This window comes from Vitis riparia, chromosome 9 (genome assembly GCF_004353265.1).
Source record: "Vitis riparia cultivar Riparia Gloire de Montpellier isolate 1030 chromosome 9, EGFV_Vit.rip_1.0, whole genome shotgun sequence".
NCBI lineage: Eukaryota > Viridiplantae > Streptophyta > Magnoliopsida > Vitales > Vitaceae > Vitis > Vitis riparia.
Genome location: NC_048439.1, coordinates 2,007,187 through 2,023,501, shown reverse-complemented (window position 1 = coordinate 2,023,501; position 16,315 = coordinate 2,007,187). Strand labels below are relative to the sequence as shown.

Below are 16,315 nucleotides of genomic sequence, written 5' to 3'. Positions count from 1 at the left end.
ATATCTTTTCAATTAGTGACCAAATTATAATGTCATACAAAATCTAGCGAGACAAATATGATTTTCCCCTACAAGTTTTAGGGAAAGTTATATATCTATTTTCAATTTCAGTAGTTTTATACATACCCTCACTGTGGGTGTGAGGGCAAAAATCCAAAATAATTCCAGTTTGGTCCCAGTTTGTTCCATGCTACATACGTTATTGACTCACTAGATCAGCAAAAGAAAATCATTTTGAAGGTTGCTTAGAAGCATCTTCCTGCTTTGATGACATAGCTGCAGTAGCAGCTGCTGTCATGGCAGTTGCAGCTACCCCGATCTTTGCACCACCTGCAGCCTTCAGTACGCCTGCAATTTTTGCACACGCTGCTATCGATCCTACAAGCATTGCCCTCAAGGCAACTGATGGTTTTATTTCCATACTTTATGGTGCCTGCAAATCCCCATAACATATCAAAATTGGAATTTGTAGCTTATGCAATAAACCAACTAAATCGTGGTCATAATAAAGAAGATAGCAGCCTCTGAAGACAGAAATATCCAAGCCATAACAGTAGTTTAACAAAGAGAGTTTCAGAGAGAAGAGGCCAGGGGAGCTTGTTGGTGGGATTGTTTTTCCAGGCTTTAAACATTTCAAACCTATGCCCAAAAAAATAATAGCTAAACCGCAACAGTAGTTCTTTAAATCATCAATCACAAATTAAGAACTGATTCATCATTAATATTATTAGCATGATATAACATTGTTTGCCAGTTACCCAACAACTTAAACTTTTGGGTTGATTAGCAGCTTAATGTGGTAAGAAGCTTAGGTTAACTAGAAGTCTTAAGTTTAAGTGATGTGGGACAACTCTAGGATGGTTGTTTATACTCAAAAGTAGGTGGGCTAGGGTTTTATTTTTAGGGTGTAAGGAGAGGAATAAAGAATAAATTTTATAATAGAGAGGAATATAAGATAAGCAATAGAGAGAGAAGAAACAATGAAAAAAAGATCACCGTTAAGGATTGCAACACTTGCAATGAAAGAAAATATAATATTATTAATATCAATTTATTCATTTGATTTACATCAATTAGCCTATTTATAGGCTTCTCTAAGCAATCCAAGGTCTATTAGGATTCTAATAACCTATTATGACTCTAATTCTAATTATAACATCCAAAGTCTATTAGGACTCTAATAACCTATCATAACTCAAATTCTAATTATAATATAACTTAACTAGCTAATCCTAATTAGACTCCAACAAATACCAATCCTAATTCAAATCTAATTAATACTAATCTTACTTTAATTGCAACTAATACTAATTCCTTTTCTTTATTTATATCTTGGAGATTCATCCTCATCATTAAGTCTTCATCCTGTTTATTCCACCCGTTTGTTCTCTGTAATCTGTCTAAAGTTTGATAACTATATCTACTAGTATAGGCTCACAAGTGAGGAGAGTGTTAGCCTAGTATACATTGTTCACCTATTACCTAACAAATTAACAATTATCTAAAAGAAAATAGCTCTATCATTTACTTCCTTTTATAACCAGTTACTGTAGAGTATGAAAAAGATGGCACGGAATGATCAAGTGACATAATGAAACATAGGTTAAGAGAGCTTTGAACTTCCTGCTTTAGGGGAGTGTTAACCTTATTATGAACTACCGGCCAGTCAGAACTTTAAATTTAGAAGGAATTTCAAATGTTTTACCACAAGGCAGTGGCCAAAAAGTCCCAGCTGGAGGGGCTTGTGAATTAACGTCTGGAGATGAATCATCAAAATCAAGAACAAACCTATCGCATTTATAAGACTGGAAATTCTTACATGTTGGTTCACCAAACTAGCATTTTTAAAAGGAAAATCTTGACCCAGATGAAAAAAAAAAAGAAAAAGCCTTCCCTTTCTGAATAACCCTACTTGCCCTTTCTAGACAGCCCAGTCTTATTAAATCTTCCCATGACACCATGACTTAAGCTCAGCCGATATTGACACCAGAGGCACCTAACCCTAGGATGATTGGTTCAGACACAGCAGCAAGTTTCCAAAGTTTGTGATAGTCCCTATTTCTCAACATGAAAGTAAAAATGAAGGATCCTAAAGCTAGATCAATAGCCTCTACAACTGAGTCATACATACACAAACCAACTGATGTTCTAATTTTATCTTCTCTCTCTTTTTTTATTTTTTTATTTTTAGTTATAGGTAAATTTTTGTCCATATTGAGACTTCAACTTGGAACCTCCCACAAACCCTCCCCATCCCATAATCACTTGAGCCAAGCCTCAAGGGCACTAATGTTCTAATTCTATCTTGGAATAGAAAACCCAATGTCTTGAGTTTCAATGATTTACCTATCACCAGAACACAGATTAAATTCCAGTCTGAATACAACAGTCAGGTGCAAACCATGCGTCTTTAATAACACCTTTTTCCCCAACTCCCCAACTTTCTAACGTTCAAACTCATCTTCTGAACTTGAATGATCTTCCCCCTTCTAATCTCCCAAATCCAAATGAACACATACATTTTTGCTTTTCCTGATAATTAGAATTAGGATTGCCTCAAAATTTCTCACCACCTTTACAATCCTATCATACTCATACTATGTACAAAGGAACAGGATCCTTATACAGTTATAATTTCCAAATGATCATCTTTAGAAGAAAAAATATATCATCCATGCTGCCTAAAATTGAAGAGTAGTTGCAGGGTTTAGAGCAAATGCAAAATTTTTTTGCCTCCATTAGTCCATTGACAAACACAAATTATCATGTGAAACCATCTTCACAAAAGGTTTACTACAATAGAACCCTTATTCTTAATTTTGTATTTTTCAATAACCCGAATCATATGTCCAACACCCAAACCATGAAGAGGGCAACCGTCACAATGGCCAGTATCCATCTTGAAGTTCCGGTGGTCTCAATCCAGAACTATTCAGAGCTAGACCGGTCAATAACCCGAATCGTATTATCCTATGCCCTTACCATCAAGAGAGCAACCATCACAATATGCATAAGAATCTCTTTTCAACCTTCTGCTACAAAACCCCATAACATCTTCTGAAAATCCCTTTACCCTAACTGCACACAATGTTCTAATTTTTTGACTCAGCAACATAGTTTTGAGTCTTCCCTTGCTTGGTTCGCAAGAAAAGGAAGGAAAATGCTTGACAATGGTCACACATTACGATATAAAGAAATTTCCTATATACTATATATTGATGGCCCCTTCAAAACCCTTGAACAGAATCGAATACCCATTGGGTTTATCATCCCAGAAACGTAATACAAGAACAAATTAAAAAATAAAATAAAATTCTATCATACAAATATGCAGAGATCAACAAATTTCAATGTTATCCAGAAAGGGAAGAAGACGAACCCTAAAGCTCAATCGGAAAGCTTAGACCTTTGAAGACACCCACGGCTTCTTAAGAGAGAGAGAGAGAGAGAGAGAGAGAGTATTTATGGTCTCTGCAGATGTCTCGCTCGGTGGTGGTCAGGAGGAAAATGGGAATCGGGAGGAAAACGACGGCGTTTAAGTAAAACGAAGTCGTTTTAGTAAACGAAGAAACCAGATTGGGAAAACGCATCGTTTTAATATGTAGTAAACGAAGAAACCATATTGGGAAAAAGCGTTTTGCCTCTCTAAGTTTCTCCGTTTCCTTAAACGACTTCGCTTGACCCCAAAACGGCGTCGTCCAGAGATTTGCAGAGAAGGTTTTGTGTGTCTTCTCCAGAGCTGGAGCCTTTAATGATCTAAGCTTCAGAGGTTCGTCTTCTTCTCTCTCTAAACTCTCTCTCTAGGTAACTTTCAATTCTTCACACTTGCATATTCAAATTCATAATTGTTAAAGATTTTGCTAACTTTTCTGAAATTTTGATCTTGAGATGATAAGCCCTAATTGGCAGAATTCAATTTTGTCCTAGGGTTTTGGAGGAATAACGCAATGGATCACCCATACTCAGGTGGAAGCTGGTCAATGATTCCCAGCATGTCGCCTCACAGTAACGCCGCTACACCCTCGGATCAGGACCATCTGTTCCTCCAACAACAGCAACCACAGCAGCACCACCTCTATCAGCATCAACAGCAGCGTCTTCACCATCAGCAGCAGCAACAACAACAGCAGCAGCAGCAGCAGCAACAACACCATCATCACCAATCACTGGCTTCTCACTTCCACTTATTACATGTATGTGAAGTAAACCCAGAAAAACCCTAAACCCTAATTATACCTTTTTGATGATTTTGATTTTTGATGTGTCACAGTTGGTGGAGAATTTGTCCGACGCAATCGAAAATGGAACACGTGACCAGCACTCTGATGCACTGGTTTGAATTTTTCTTTCTTCTTTTTCCAGTTTTGATGGTTTTGAAAGAATTTTTGTTACTGGGATTTGTTTAATTGATCGAATTTAGGGTTTCTTAGGCTTAATAACTTATTGGTTTTCCATGTTTTGTTTGTTCATTGATTTTTTTGTTATATGCTGGGAAAGGTTAGGGAATTGAACAGTCACTTTGAAAAGTGCCAGCAGCTGTTGAACTCGATATCAGTATCTATCAACACAAAGGCCATGGTAATTAACTAATTTCATCATATTTGTTTTAGTTTTAGTTTTCATTCTTTTTCTGTAGATTACGCGCTAGTTACAATTGATTTATCGGGTTTAATTGTTTATGGTTGGAGATTCAGTATGTGCCATTGTGTTTGAGAAAATGGGGAAGCATTAAGAAGGAAATGGTAGGCTTCTAGGATTTGATGGATAATATGGCCCAAGGATTGGATATAATCCTTTAATTGAGTTCAGTTGGATCTGTCATATGGTCGATTTAGGGTTTTAGTTATATGTTGATGTTTTAGTTTTTTGCTAGCATTTGTGATGAAGGCCACATGTTGTTATAATGGATACCATTCATCAAATAATGGGTTCGTAGTTCATGTCTGAGCTTCTATATGTGCAGAAAATGACTGGAAAATTCAATTTTCATGGAACACTGGAGCACACCTCTGTTTGTTTTCATTTCTTATATCAGAAACTATGAGTTGTATGTAACTTGCATTTTCTCGGTCACCGAATGTTGTTCATAGACAGTTGAGGGACAAAAGCGCAAGCTGGAGGAAAGTGAGCAACTGCTAAATCAACGGAGGTTTGTAGTGTTACTCTAGAATTTTTCTGTTTGCACCAAGTTCACTACTTAATATATTCCATGTTCATATTTCGATGCTAGGGATCTGATTGCCAAGTATAGGAACTCTGTTGAAGACCTCATCAAGTCTGAGCCTTGATTGTTTTGAAATCTGTCAAGACGTGGTAAGAGAGCCTCCTTGTTTACTTATTTAAAAACTGAAGAAAAATATTTTTATCATTGTCATTAGAAACGGAGCCATTGATCATATTTTGGAAAGAACCAAGACTTTGTCCCTGAATCTGGGGAGCAATGTTGGTGTAAACATGTTCATTTCTACAATGTAAACCTTTTAGCATTGAATTCATTTGTTATCCTCTATGAATTTATCGATTATCAATGAGATAGAAGGTATGTAGACCAAAGTTGGGATATATTTGCACACAGATATCCCTTTTGGTTTTAGTTATTGTCAGAAATGGAAATTTTAGGCTCTCAACGACATTTTGCAAGATTTTTCTAATACGATTGTTTTTTAATCAGCATTATTCCTTAGAACATTTTATCAACTAACCATTTTCTTTGTTTTCTATGTTTCCTTGCGATGTTCTCTGAATTTACTTTTTGCTGCATGCAAATGCAGCCAAAATCTTGTTAATCTGATCTTTTGATAGGCAAATATTTACTAGTAAAGACCTAGGAAAAGGGGAGACTGCTCAAGTACATCAAAAGTATACAGAGCCTGTTGAAGGCAAGAAAAGGATTACAAACAAAGTGTTTATTTGGAAACTGTTGATAAAAATTTCAACTTAAAAAACAGTTAACAAATTTTTTTTTTCTTTAAACGATTTTTTGAAAAATTGTTTTGAAAATAGGTTGTTTCAAGAACAAATTTAAGGTGCTCTCAGGTCTTTTTTGTGAAGAGTTCTGAGAAACAATTGAAAATTTGAAAAATACTTTGGAAGCTTTTACATTATACCCAACTCACTTGTAGATCATCAACAAAATCTAACAAAGATTTACATTCAAAGACTTATTAACTTAAATCCTGGTGGCTTTTGCACATTCCACTCTTTCTAATCTTTTGGATTAAATGCTCAACTAAAGTTAATGAATTCGAAGCAGCTTCTGATCTTCAGCCTGGCTTGTTAATTTCAGGTCCTAGCATACCGAGCAATCTGTTCAACTCTGCAAGCTCAAGAGGGGAAGGATGGCACTGTTTTGAATTTCACCTCCTGATATTCACATAAGGAGCTTATTACCATTTCAAGTCAGATGCAGAAGAAATAGGTCTGTTAATTTCCACTTGTTTGGAAGAAAGCAGATTTGTGTATTCTTCTGTTTCATTTGAGTAATACCCATCTTCTCTTTGCTAGTAAAATCATGTTTTGGATCTTGACCAAGACCGTTTTCCAGGTTTTCAATGAAATGGGATAATTTTATCCATTTCCTGTGATCGAGTATCTCTCATTTTTCAAGTTTTTCTTTTCTTATAAGATGGAAGAAATTTCAAAATTGGGTTTGGACTTTGATTTTGGATCTTTGAGTAGGAAAATAGAAGGAAGTTTTTCCTAGAAAGGAATGATTTACAGATGAATTGGGTTTTAGATGTTCATTGACTTTAGGGATGAATCCAACAAGAAATCTTTATTGATTTTACCTCTTATTTCTATGGAATGATTTAGAAGATCAAAACAAAAGATAGTGGTATTTGCTAGCATTATTGAATTATGTTTCAGTTTATTTTTTTTTATTTTTTTTAAATCTTTATTGATATTCATTAAAAGAAAAATTATTAAATCATTTTTAATAGTCCTTAGAAGAAAAATGAGTTGGGATGAATAACAATTAAGTGATAAAATTTGGTTTAAAAATTCTTTTTTATTTCCGAATAGTAATAATTCAATATTTAATAAATTGAATTATTAAATTATTAATATTAAAAGGTTACAACAATTTATTTTTATAACTGTGGGTGGTTGGGTGAACTTATGTACATCTCAAATTGGCCTGAGGATACTCGAATTGGTGATTATTACGGACGAATTGAGCTCCCCTTAAAGTTTTAAAACAATTTATTTTATTTCAATATAATATTCAACTTTTAATTAAACACATGATTGTATTATTTAAAAGCTAATTATTAATATTTTATTTTTACAACAGATGGTTAGTTATTTTTAGAAATAACTTACAAGTACTTAAAAGGTTTATTATTTTCAAACAAAAACATTTCTCAAATAATAATTTTATAATACACTTGTTAAAATTAATTTTATGTATTTTTTTTTTAAGAAAATCTATTTTAAAATTTTAAAAATAATATTTATATATTGTATTTTATTTTTTAATCATACATATAATTATTTTTTATAACAATCTTTAAAAAATAAATGAGAAAATTAAAATATATTCTTCTATCATATATTATTATTAGAACAGACACTTAAAATATTATTTTTCATAAAAAATAATTTATCAAAAATGTTTTTTATTTTGAAAATAGTTCAAATAAGTTCTAAAAATCTATTTGAGGGGGTGTTTGGTACTCGGGAATAGGGAGTGGGAATAGACATCTCATTCCTTTTCTCTCTTATTCCTATGTTTGGATAAATGTTAAGAAGGCGGAAATGAAATAAAAAATTATTCGACAGAAATCAAATCCAACTTATGAGTCGGATTTACATTCATTAAAAGTAGGTGGTATTCTGATTCATTAAACCTATTGAATAATATAAAATAACCTAAATTACTATTTTACCCTCTTATCTTGTTCTTTAAATCCGATGTTTTATCTTCTTTGTAAAGGTAGAGATCCATTCATCATCCACTTTTTATCTTCTTTGCAAAGTTAGAGACCCACTCATCATCTAATTCTCTGCAACAAGTGATTCTTCCAAATTGAATCAATTAAACCTTCCACGATATTTATAAAAAAAAAAAAAAATCAATTTCTAATTTAAAACCCGATGTTTATCTTCTTTGCAAAGGTAGAGATCCATTAATCATCCACTTCTCATCTTCTTTGCAAAGTTAGAGACCCACTCATCATATAATTCTCTGCAAGTGATTCTTCCAAATTAAATCAATTAAACCTTCCACGATATTTATAAAAAAAAAAAAATCAATTTCTAATTTAAAACCCGATGTTTATCTTCTTTGCAAAGGTAGAGATCCATTCATCATCCACTTCTCATCTTCTTTGCAAAGTTAGAGACCCACTCATCATCTAATTCTCTGCAACAAGTGATTCTTCCAAATTGAATCAATTAAACCTTCCACGATATTTATAAAAAAAAAAAAAAAATCAATTTCTAATTTAAAACCCGATGTTTATCTTCTTTGCAAAGGTAGAGATCCATTAATCATCCACTTCTTATCTTCTTTGCAAAGTTAGAGACCTACTCATCATCTAATTCTCTGCAACAAGTTTCCAAATTAAATCAATTAAACCTTCCACGATATTTATAAAAAAAAAAATCAATTTCTAATTTAAAACCTGATGTCTATCTTCTTTGCAAAGGTAGAGATCCATTCATCATCCACTTCTTATCTTCTTTGCAAAGTTAGAGACCCAATCATCATCTAATTCTCTACAACAAGTGATTCTTCTAAAATTTCTAATTTATAGGGTTTTGGATGTCCATTTTGATTGTTGGATTTAGGATTCGTCATTGTTTGCTGCAACTAGGTTCTGAAAACTCCCTTCTACATCTTCGATCAGGTTTATCTTATTTTCTTTTTTTTTTTTCTACTTCTTTATATGTGTTTCTTCTTCTCTATAAATCGATTATTTTTTTATTATTAATTTATGTTTGGAATCTTTGATGTTTCTTTATCTTGTATTAATGGAAATTGGAGAGAAAAATTGAAATGGTTGGAAAAAGATTTTTCGATTTCACGTGTTTACAATATTTAAAATTTTTTAAGGTTATGGATTTTATTGGATATGATACTTGTTGAAAATTAGAATAAGTTAGAATTCTTTTATTTCCTCTTTTGAAAATAGGAAAAATATTTGCTAGCTTTGAGAATTTAAATATTATAATAAATAATTTTTTTTTGAAAAATATAATTTTATAACTACTTAAAGCATGACAAATTATTCAAATTTTTAATAAAAATAATAATTGAATATTTGTGCATTAGGGTTATACGATTTTTTATGGTTAATTTTTTATTTATTGAGTATATATATATATTTTTTAGTCTTATTATTTAATAACAAAAAACCTCTCAAATTTTATTTTTTTAAAATAAAAGTATAAATAAAAAAAATATTTTAAATTATATGTAAGGATAAAATTTGTTTTTGAAGAAAAATAACATGTTTCTTAAAATTTAAGAAACATTTTTTAAATTTCAAAAAGTAATTTATGATGTTTTTAGAAAAGACATTTTTAGCATGTGATTCCCTTAAAAATGCTTCTAAAAAAACATTTTTATTGAAAATATTTTGAATAAAAACTTGTAAAAAAAAAAAAAACCATGTTGGTGCTACTACTTTTTAAATGATACGATGATTGATGCTCCTCCAAATATTTTTTCTTTTGATACCAAAGGAAAACGGAAAGAAAGAAAAGGAAAATAGTAAGAAAGAAGAGGAGAGTGAGTGTGAGAGCGAATGACTTGGGCAACAAAAAGAACAACAGTCACGGGGGTTCTCTCGTTTGGACAAAAATTTTTACACACCAACCGTAAACTGAATCCAAGTTCGTTATAGAGGGACAGCCACTTACCCTTTCCAAGGGCTCTTGGTCTTCCAAATGAGGAAACTTATACCTTACAAATTAACCCACTAATCCCATAAAAAAATTTTAAAATTAAAAATAGAAAAAAACCCAGACTGAATTCTCAATTTTCTTTCCTTTTTCAATTTGTTTTTTTTTTTTTCTATACACAAAACTGTTGATGATTATGATGATGAGAATGATCATCAACCTTACTGTTGTTCTTGAAGCTTTCTTCTGAATCTTTGGATATATATACAAAGTTTTTGTTGTTGTTGTTGTTGTTGTTGTTGTTTGAGCTTAGGAAGAGAAGAAGATGGCTGATATCTTAGAAGAAATCAAGAATGAGACAGTTGATCTTGTAAGTGCTTTCTTTGGTTCAGTTGAAAATTGCTTCATCGAACTGATCATATAATTGTTATATTTTTGTTGTTTTTTTTTTTTCGATTTTGAATGTGTTTTTTCAAACAGACACGTGGTTTTCTTGATATTTTCTGATTGTGATAGTTTCAAAAGTTGGTAGTGAGTGACCACGCTTGTTCATGAACACTGAAACTGTTTCTCAATGTTTGTCAGAATGGGAGTTTTCTCCCTTTCAGATTTTCTCTTTTTTGTTTTTTTTTTCCTTTTTCTATGATTTTGTTTCGTTTTGGCTCTTTGAATCTCGGTCTCATTGCAGTGTTTGTGTTTGTTCTTCAATTTTATTTCTCATGTTTTTCTGTTTGGCTCATGCTGGTCATGGTTTTGTGATTTATAGCTTGCTAGGATTTGAGAATATTTTTTTTTCTCCTTTTCCATTTTTACATTTTCTCAGCAACCAAACAAGGCTTATTATTGACGTCTTGAACAACAAACAAGGGCAGTTATTGATGTGTTGAACCTATTTCTCCATAGCATGATATGAATTGGTATCTTTTAAGCTAGAAAAGCATGTGGGGAAGCCCTGTTTGACATTGAAGAGGAAAAATTTGTGTGAAAGTTTTCTTGGCAGGTCAAGTGATGGGAATCGTTTAATTTGTTGTTTGTTACAGGAGCGGATACCAGTTGAGGAGGTATTTGAACAGCTGAAATGTACAAGAGACGGTTTGACAACAGAGGAAGGGGAGAAGAGGCTCCAGATCTTTGGCCCAAACAAGCTGGAGGAGAAAAAGGCAAATTCTCTATGTTCTAGAGCAGTGCCCTAGTTTCATTTTGTTGATAATGATGGAGAAACTGATCTGTTGAGAACATTTTTTTTTTTTGGAAACAGGAGAGCAAGTTGCTTAAGTTCTTGGGCTTTATGTGGAATCCCCTGTCATGGGTGATGGAAGCTGCTGCTATCATGGCCATTGTTCTGGCAAATGGAGGGGTAAACACCTCGTCTTATTGTCTTCCCTCTTCATCTTTGCCTTACTTTCAGTTCCTTTTTTCTTTTTTTCTTCTGACTTTTTTTTTGGGGGTGTACTAAATGCAGGGTGAGGATCCAGATTGGCAAGATTTTGTTGGAATTGTAGTGTTGCTTTTCATCAACTCCACCATAAGTTTTATAGAAGAGAACAATGCAGGGAATGCTGCTGCAGCACTGATGGCTGGTCTTGCTCCCAAAGCCAAGGTATTTCTATATGATAACTGTCAGCCTGATCCGGGTTTCAACTTCATTCCTAGTTTAAATTCAAGCTTTTGGATAAGTTGGATGTACGATAAGGTGGGTGTTGTTTGTGTGTTTGAATGATTGGAGGTTCTGAGAGATGGCAGATGGAGTGAGCAGGAGGCTGAAATCCTGGTCCCTGGGGATGTGATCAGCATCAAGTTGGGAGATATCATCCCAGCCGATGCCCGTCTCCTGGAGGGCGACCCTCTCAAAATTGATCAGGCTGCACTCACTGGTGAGTCCTTGCCTGTGACAAGGAACCCCGGTGACGAAGTCTTCTCTGGCTCCACCTGCAAGCAAGGTGAAATTGAGGCTGTTGTAATTGCCACTGGGGTGCACACCTTCTTTGGTAAGGCTGCTCACCTTGTTGACAACACCAACCACCAGGGCCACTTCCAAAAGGTACCATACTGAACTTATTGGCCATTCTGGGATTACTGGATTTGAAGTTGTGGAACTGGTAATGAGATGTGGCAATGGATGATATGGTTTTATCAGGTGTTGACTGCCATTGGGAACTTCTGTATATGCTCCATTGCGCTTGGCATAATAGTAGAAATAGTGGTGATGTACCCAATTCAGAGACGCAAGTACAGGGATGGGATCAATAATCTTTTGGTGCTTCTCATTGGAGGAATACCAATTGCCATGCCAACAGTGTTGTCAGTGACAATGGCCATAGGTTCTCACCGTCTGTCAAAGCAAGGTGCTATCACAAAGAGGATGACAGCAATAGAAGAGATGGCTGGAATGGATGTTCTTTGCAGTGACAAGACTGGGACTCTCACCCTCAACAAGCTTACAGTGGACAAAAGCATGATTGAGGTTGGCCATTGAACAAAAATAAAGGAAAGATTTAAGAGTATGATCTAACTGTGGAATGTAATGCTTTATTGATCATGTCACCAATATTCTAATTTGCAGATATTTTCAAAGGATGTGGACAGTGACATGGTGATTCTGCTTGCGGCTAGGGCTTCCCGGGTTGAGAATCAGGATGCCATTGATGCCTGCATTGTGGGAATGTTGGCTGACCCCAGTGAGGTATGTTGAAGAGCAGTACTATTTAGTAGTGAAGTATGTAGCTTTATGGGCTGATGGGAACTAAGCTTTTCTGACCTCAACTTCCACTGAAGATAATGAAAATGAACTCATTGCAACCATTACAGTTAAATATGACAGCAACTCACCCAACAAATCCTGATGAATAGTTTGATTTGTTCAAGCTCATTCACTCTCCTTAATAAAGCCATCCTAAAGTCTAAGCTTCAAGCTTGTTTGGTTACCGAGCAACACTACACTTTGAACAATTTAAAAATTTAGAAGGGAAATTTTGGAGGTAATGTGAACTAGTGAGATCTGAGAAAATTTTGAGCAAGCTCTCTGAGTATGTTATTATTTCTAGATTGCATTAAGGAATTCAGGGACTGTTAGATTTTGAGAAGAATACAAACCTGTTTGGCTTCATAAACGTTTCAGTAGGGCAATTGTGCTTGGGTCAAGATTGATTCCAAACCTCAGCCAAACTGAGCTTAAACAGCCAACACTCAGCTGAGCACACTTCTCAGTTTCATCCTTGGGATGAAGCCCCCTTTTAAGCAGGCAAAATGTTTGAAGTGAATGATCAGAATAAAAGTGGAAAGAAACAGAGAATGTAATTAGAATTTTTGGATGTTAAACGACGCTGGGATATATGACAATTGAAGTTAAACACACCCTGTTTCACTTGTGATCTGCAGGCAAGATCAGGGATAACAGAAGTACACTTTCTGCCATTTAACCCAGTGGAGAAGCGTACAGCCATAACATACATTGACTCTGATGGCAACTGGCATCGGGCTAGCAAAGGCGCGCCAGAACAGGTAATGAATGTGTCATTAGCACATACAGTACTAGTGGGGATTTTTATCTCTTCTTACTTCATGTCGTATTCCTTGTTTATCTGTGCCTGTTTATCTAATCTCCACCAGATCATTGAGCTCTGCAACCTCAAGGATCATGCAAAGAAGAAAGCTCATGCCATCATTGACAAGTTTGCTGACCGTGGTCTTCGCTCTCTTGCAGTTTCTCAACAAGTGAGTTTATATTTCTTCTTAACTCTTAATTGTTTCTAACCATTGAAGGGGTAATGTAGGAACTGAAGTTGATTAGGCAACATTCTTCTTGCTGACAGACAGTACCAGAGAAGAACAAGGAAAGCGCAGGAGGACCATGGCAATTTGTTGGTCTTCTGCCTCTATTTGACCCCCCAAGGCATGATAGTGCAGAGACCATTCGCCGGGCCCTTAACCTCGGTGTCAATGTAAAGATGATCACTGGTGACCAGCTAGCCATTGGCAAGGAGACCGGTCGCAGGCTTGGCATGGGAACCAACATGTACCCGTCTTCTTCCCTCCTTGGACAGAGCAAGGATCATAGCATTGCAGACCTCCCCATTGACGAGCTCATTGAAAAAGCTGACGGCTTTGCTGGTGTCTTCCCTGGTACTTGGACTGAACCCTCCCTTTGAATGAAGTTATATTGTTGGTTTACAGTTCAAAGTTTAGAAATTAATGGCTAAAATATATGAGCATGCTGCCATTTCCTACCCCCCCCCCCCCTTTATTGGTACAAACTCTGATGGGGGACGCCTGCAGAGCACAAATACGAAATAGTGAAGAGGCTGCAAGACAAGAAGCACATATGTGGGATGACCGGAGATGGTGTGAATGATGCCCCAGCTCTAAAGAGGGCAGACATCGGCATTGCTGTAGCTGATGCAACTGATGCAGCCAGAAGTGCATCTGATATAGTCCTTACAGAGCCAGGACTGAGTGTGATTGTGAGTGCTGTACTGACCAGCAGAGCCATTTTCCAGAGAATGAAGAATTACACCATCTATGCAGTTTCCATAACCATCCGAATCGTGCTGGGGTTCACACTCATCGCTCTTATCTGGAAATTCGACTTCTCACCCTTCATGGTCCTCATCATAGCCATACTTAATGATGGAACCATCATGACCATTGCTAAAGACAGGGTGAAACCATCTCCTCTTCCTGACTCCTGGAAGCTCAGGGAGATCTTTGCCACTGGCATAGTCCTTGGCACCTACCTAGCTGTCATGACTGTTGTTTTCTTCTGGGCTGCTCATGACTCTAACTTCTTCTCAGTAAGTGAGCAGCATGCCATTTCATATTCGAATACACGAATCTTTTCTTCAGTGTGTTGACAATTCATTCCAATGCCAATACTAATACTAGCACTAATACTAATACTAATACTGTTGTCAGGATAAATTTTCAGTAAGATCAATCAGGGGAAACAAGCATGAGCTAACAGCAGTTGTGTACCTCCAAGTGAGTATCGTGAGTCAGGCACTCATCTTTGTTACTCGATCTCAGGGCTGGTCTTTCATTGAACGCCCCGGTCTCCTGCTAGTGAGTGCCTTCCTAATAGCACAGTTGGTGAGTTGTGTCTGAAACTTCCCCTTCTTTTTCTTCTCTTTCTTTCTCAAGTGACATATTCTGGTGATGAATTGATTTTAAGGTGGCTACATTCATTGCTGTATATGCAAACTGGGGCTTTGCAAAGATCAAAGGTTGTGGATGGGGATGGGCTGGTGTCATCTGGCTTTACAGTATCGTCTTCTACTTTCCTCTAGATATTCTCAAGTTCTTTATTCGGTATGCATTGACTGGCAAGGCCTGGGACACACTCCTCCAGAATAAGGTACCATACCTACATCAATGACATAAGAAAAAGAAAAAAGAAAAAAGGGTTTTGCAGTATGGTTAATTGATCCTTTTTCTTGTACTGAACAATCCAGACTGCCTTCACAACAAAGAAGGATTATGGAAGAGGAGAGAGGGAGGCACAATGGGCTTTGGCTCAGCGCACACTGCATGGCCTCCAGCCTCCACAGACATCCGAGCTCTTTACTGAAAAGGGCAACTACAGGGAGCTGTCTGAAATGGCTGAACAGGCCAAGAGGCGTGCTGAAGTTGCAAGGTAATGATCATGGAAAACCCAGGTTGAATTGGTCGATAAGAATCAATGCCTTTATATATTATTAATGATAGCCTCTAGTAGACCCAGTCTATTACCTCATCGGTCAAGCTTTTCGATCAAATTAATAGCTTAACATGATACCGGAGCTTCCATTAACTAGGGGTCTTGGTTCAAGTCTCACTCTTTGTGTTCCCACATTGGTTCTATAATTTGTCATTTGTGCATGGTATTGAAGCTTTGATTAAGTAAAGCTACATCTCATGTCACTTGAATTGATATGAAATGCAGGTTAAGGGAGCTTCACACATTGAAAGGGCATGTTGAGTCAGTGGTGAAGCTGAAGGGACTTGACATCGAGGGCATTCAACAGCACTACACTGTTTGAGTCTTTGAGAATGAAAGCTAATTGAGGATGGATTTTGTAGGCTAAAGGGAAAGTGGAAGTTAGCTCCGACGCACTTCTTTTTCTTCTTCCTTGATTTTCCTCTAGGAGAATAGAAGGATGGAAGGGCTAGGGAATAATCCAATAATGAGATTGTTTTCTCATATGATGATGATGATGATCCATTGTTGGAAGAACACAAGATGTCAAGAGGATTAAATGATGTTAAACGTGACATTAATTTCTTTCTTTTTCAATGAATTTTCCTATTTTTACTTTTTTCCAATTAATTCAATTTTTTTATTTTATGAGTTTTTTTTTTTTTTTTTTTTTTTTTTTTTTTTTGAGATTAATAAGCATCTAATACCATGTAAAATAACATAAAATATTCTAGAAAAATAACATAAAATAGAGAGAAAGAAAAAGTGAAGGAAAAAAATAATTTAAAGTCAATA

At 35.5% G+C, this 16,315-nt stretch overlaps 3 protein-coding genes across 5 annotated transcripts; 2 read left to right on the top strand and 1 right to left on the bottom strand.

Annotated features, from left to right (window-relative positions):
• Positions 1-44: 44 nt before the first annotated feature.
• Positions 45-3,485, bottom strand: LOC117922147. The gene is made up of 2 exons (XM_034840181.1): positions 3,380-3,485; positions 45-433 (listed from the first exon to the last, which is right to left on the bottom strand). The coding sequence occupies exon 2, from the start codon at positions 419-421 to the stop codon at positions 230-232; it is 192 nt and encodes a 63-aa protein (XP_034696072.1). The 5' UTR covers positions 422-433; positions 3,380-3,485; the 3' UTR covers positions 45-229.
• A 217-nt stretch (positions 3,486-3,702) lies between these two features.
• Positions 3,703-6,584, top strand: LOC117922146 (mediator of RNA polymerase II transcription subunit 9). Of its 3 annotated transcripts, none has more exons than XM_034840179.1 (7): positions 3,703-3,769; positions 3,928-4,193; positions 4,271-4,333; positions 4,498-4,578; positions 5,091-5,149; positions 5,231-5,313; positions 6,287-6,584. In XM_034840179.1, the coding sequence occupies exons 2-6, from the start codon at positions 3,948-3,950 to the stop codon at positions 5,286-5,288; spliced, it is 507 nt and encodes a 168-aa protein (XP_034696070.1). In that variant the 5' UTR covers positions 3,703-3,769; positions 3,928-3,947; the 3' UTR covers positions 5,289-5,313; positions 6,287-6,584. The 3 variants fall into 3 exon arrangements, with proteins under 3 accessions (XP_034696070.1, XP_034696071.1, XP_034696069.1); XM_034840178.1 differs by having other exon boundaries at positions 3,732-3,804; XM_034840180.1 differs by lacking the exons at positions 5,091-5,149; positions 5,231-5,313; positions 6,287-6,584 and adding an exon at positions 4,964-5,084 and having other exon boundaries at positions 3,728-3,804.
• Positions 6,585-9,918: 3,334 nt separating this feature from the next.
• Positions 9,919-16,117, top strand: LOC117922143 (plasma membrane ATPase-like). The gene is made up of 15 exons (XM_034840175.1): positions 9,919-10,219; positions 10,890-11,009; positions 11,108-11,206; positions 11,312-11,449; positions 11,576-11,890; positions 11,987-12,313; positions 12,413-12,532; positions 13,228-13,350; positions 13,459-13,563; positions 13,662-13,971; positions 14,125-14,639; positions 14,761-14,934; positions 15,017-15,199; positions 15,297-15,478; positions 15,767-16,117. The coding sequence occupies exons 1-15, from the start codon at positions 10,175-10,177 to the stop codon at positions 15,861-15,863; spliced, it is 2,853 nt and encodes a 950-aa protein (XP_034696066.1). The 5' UTR covers positions 9,919-10,174; the 3' UTR covers positions 15,864-16,117.
• Positions 16,118-16,315: the final 198 nt, after the last annotated feature.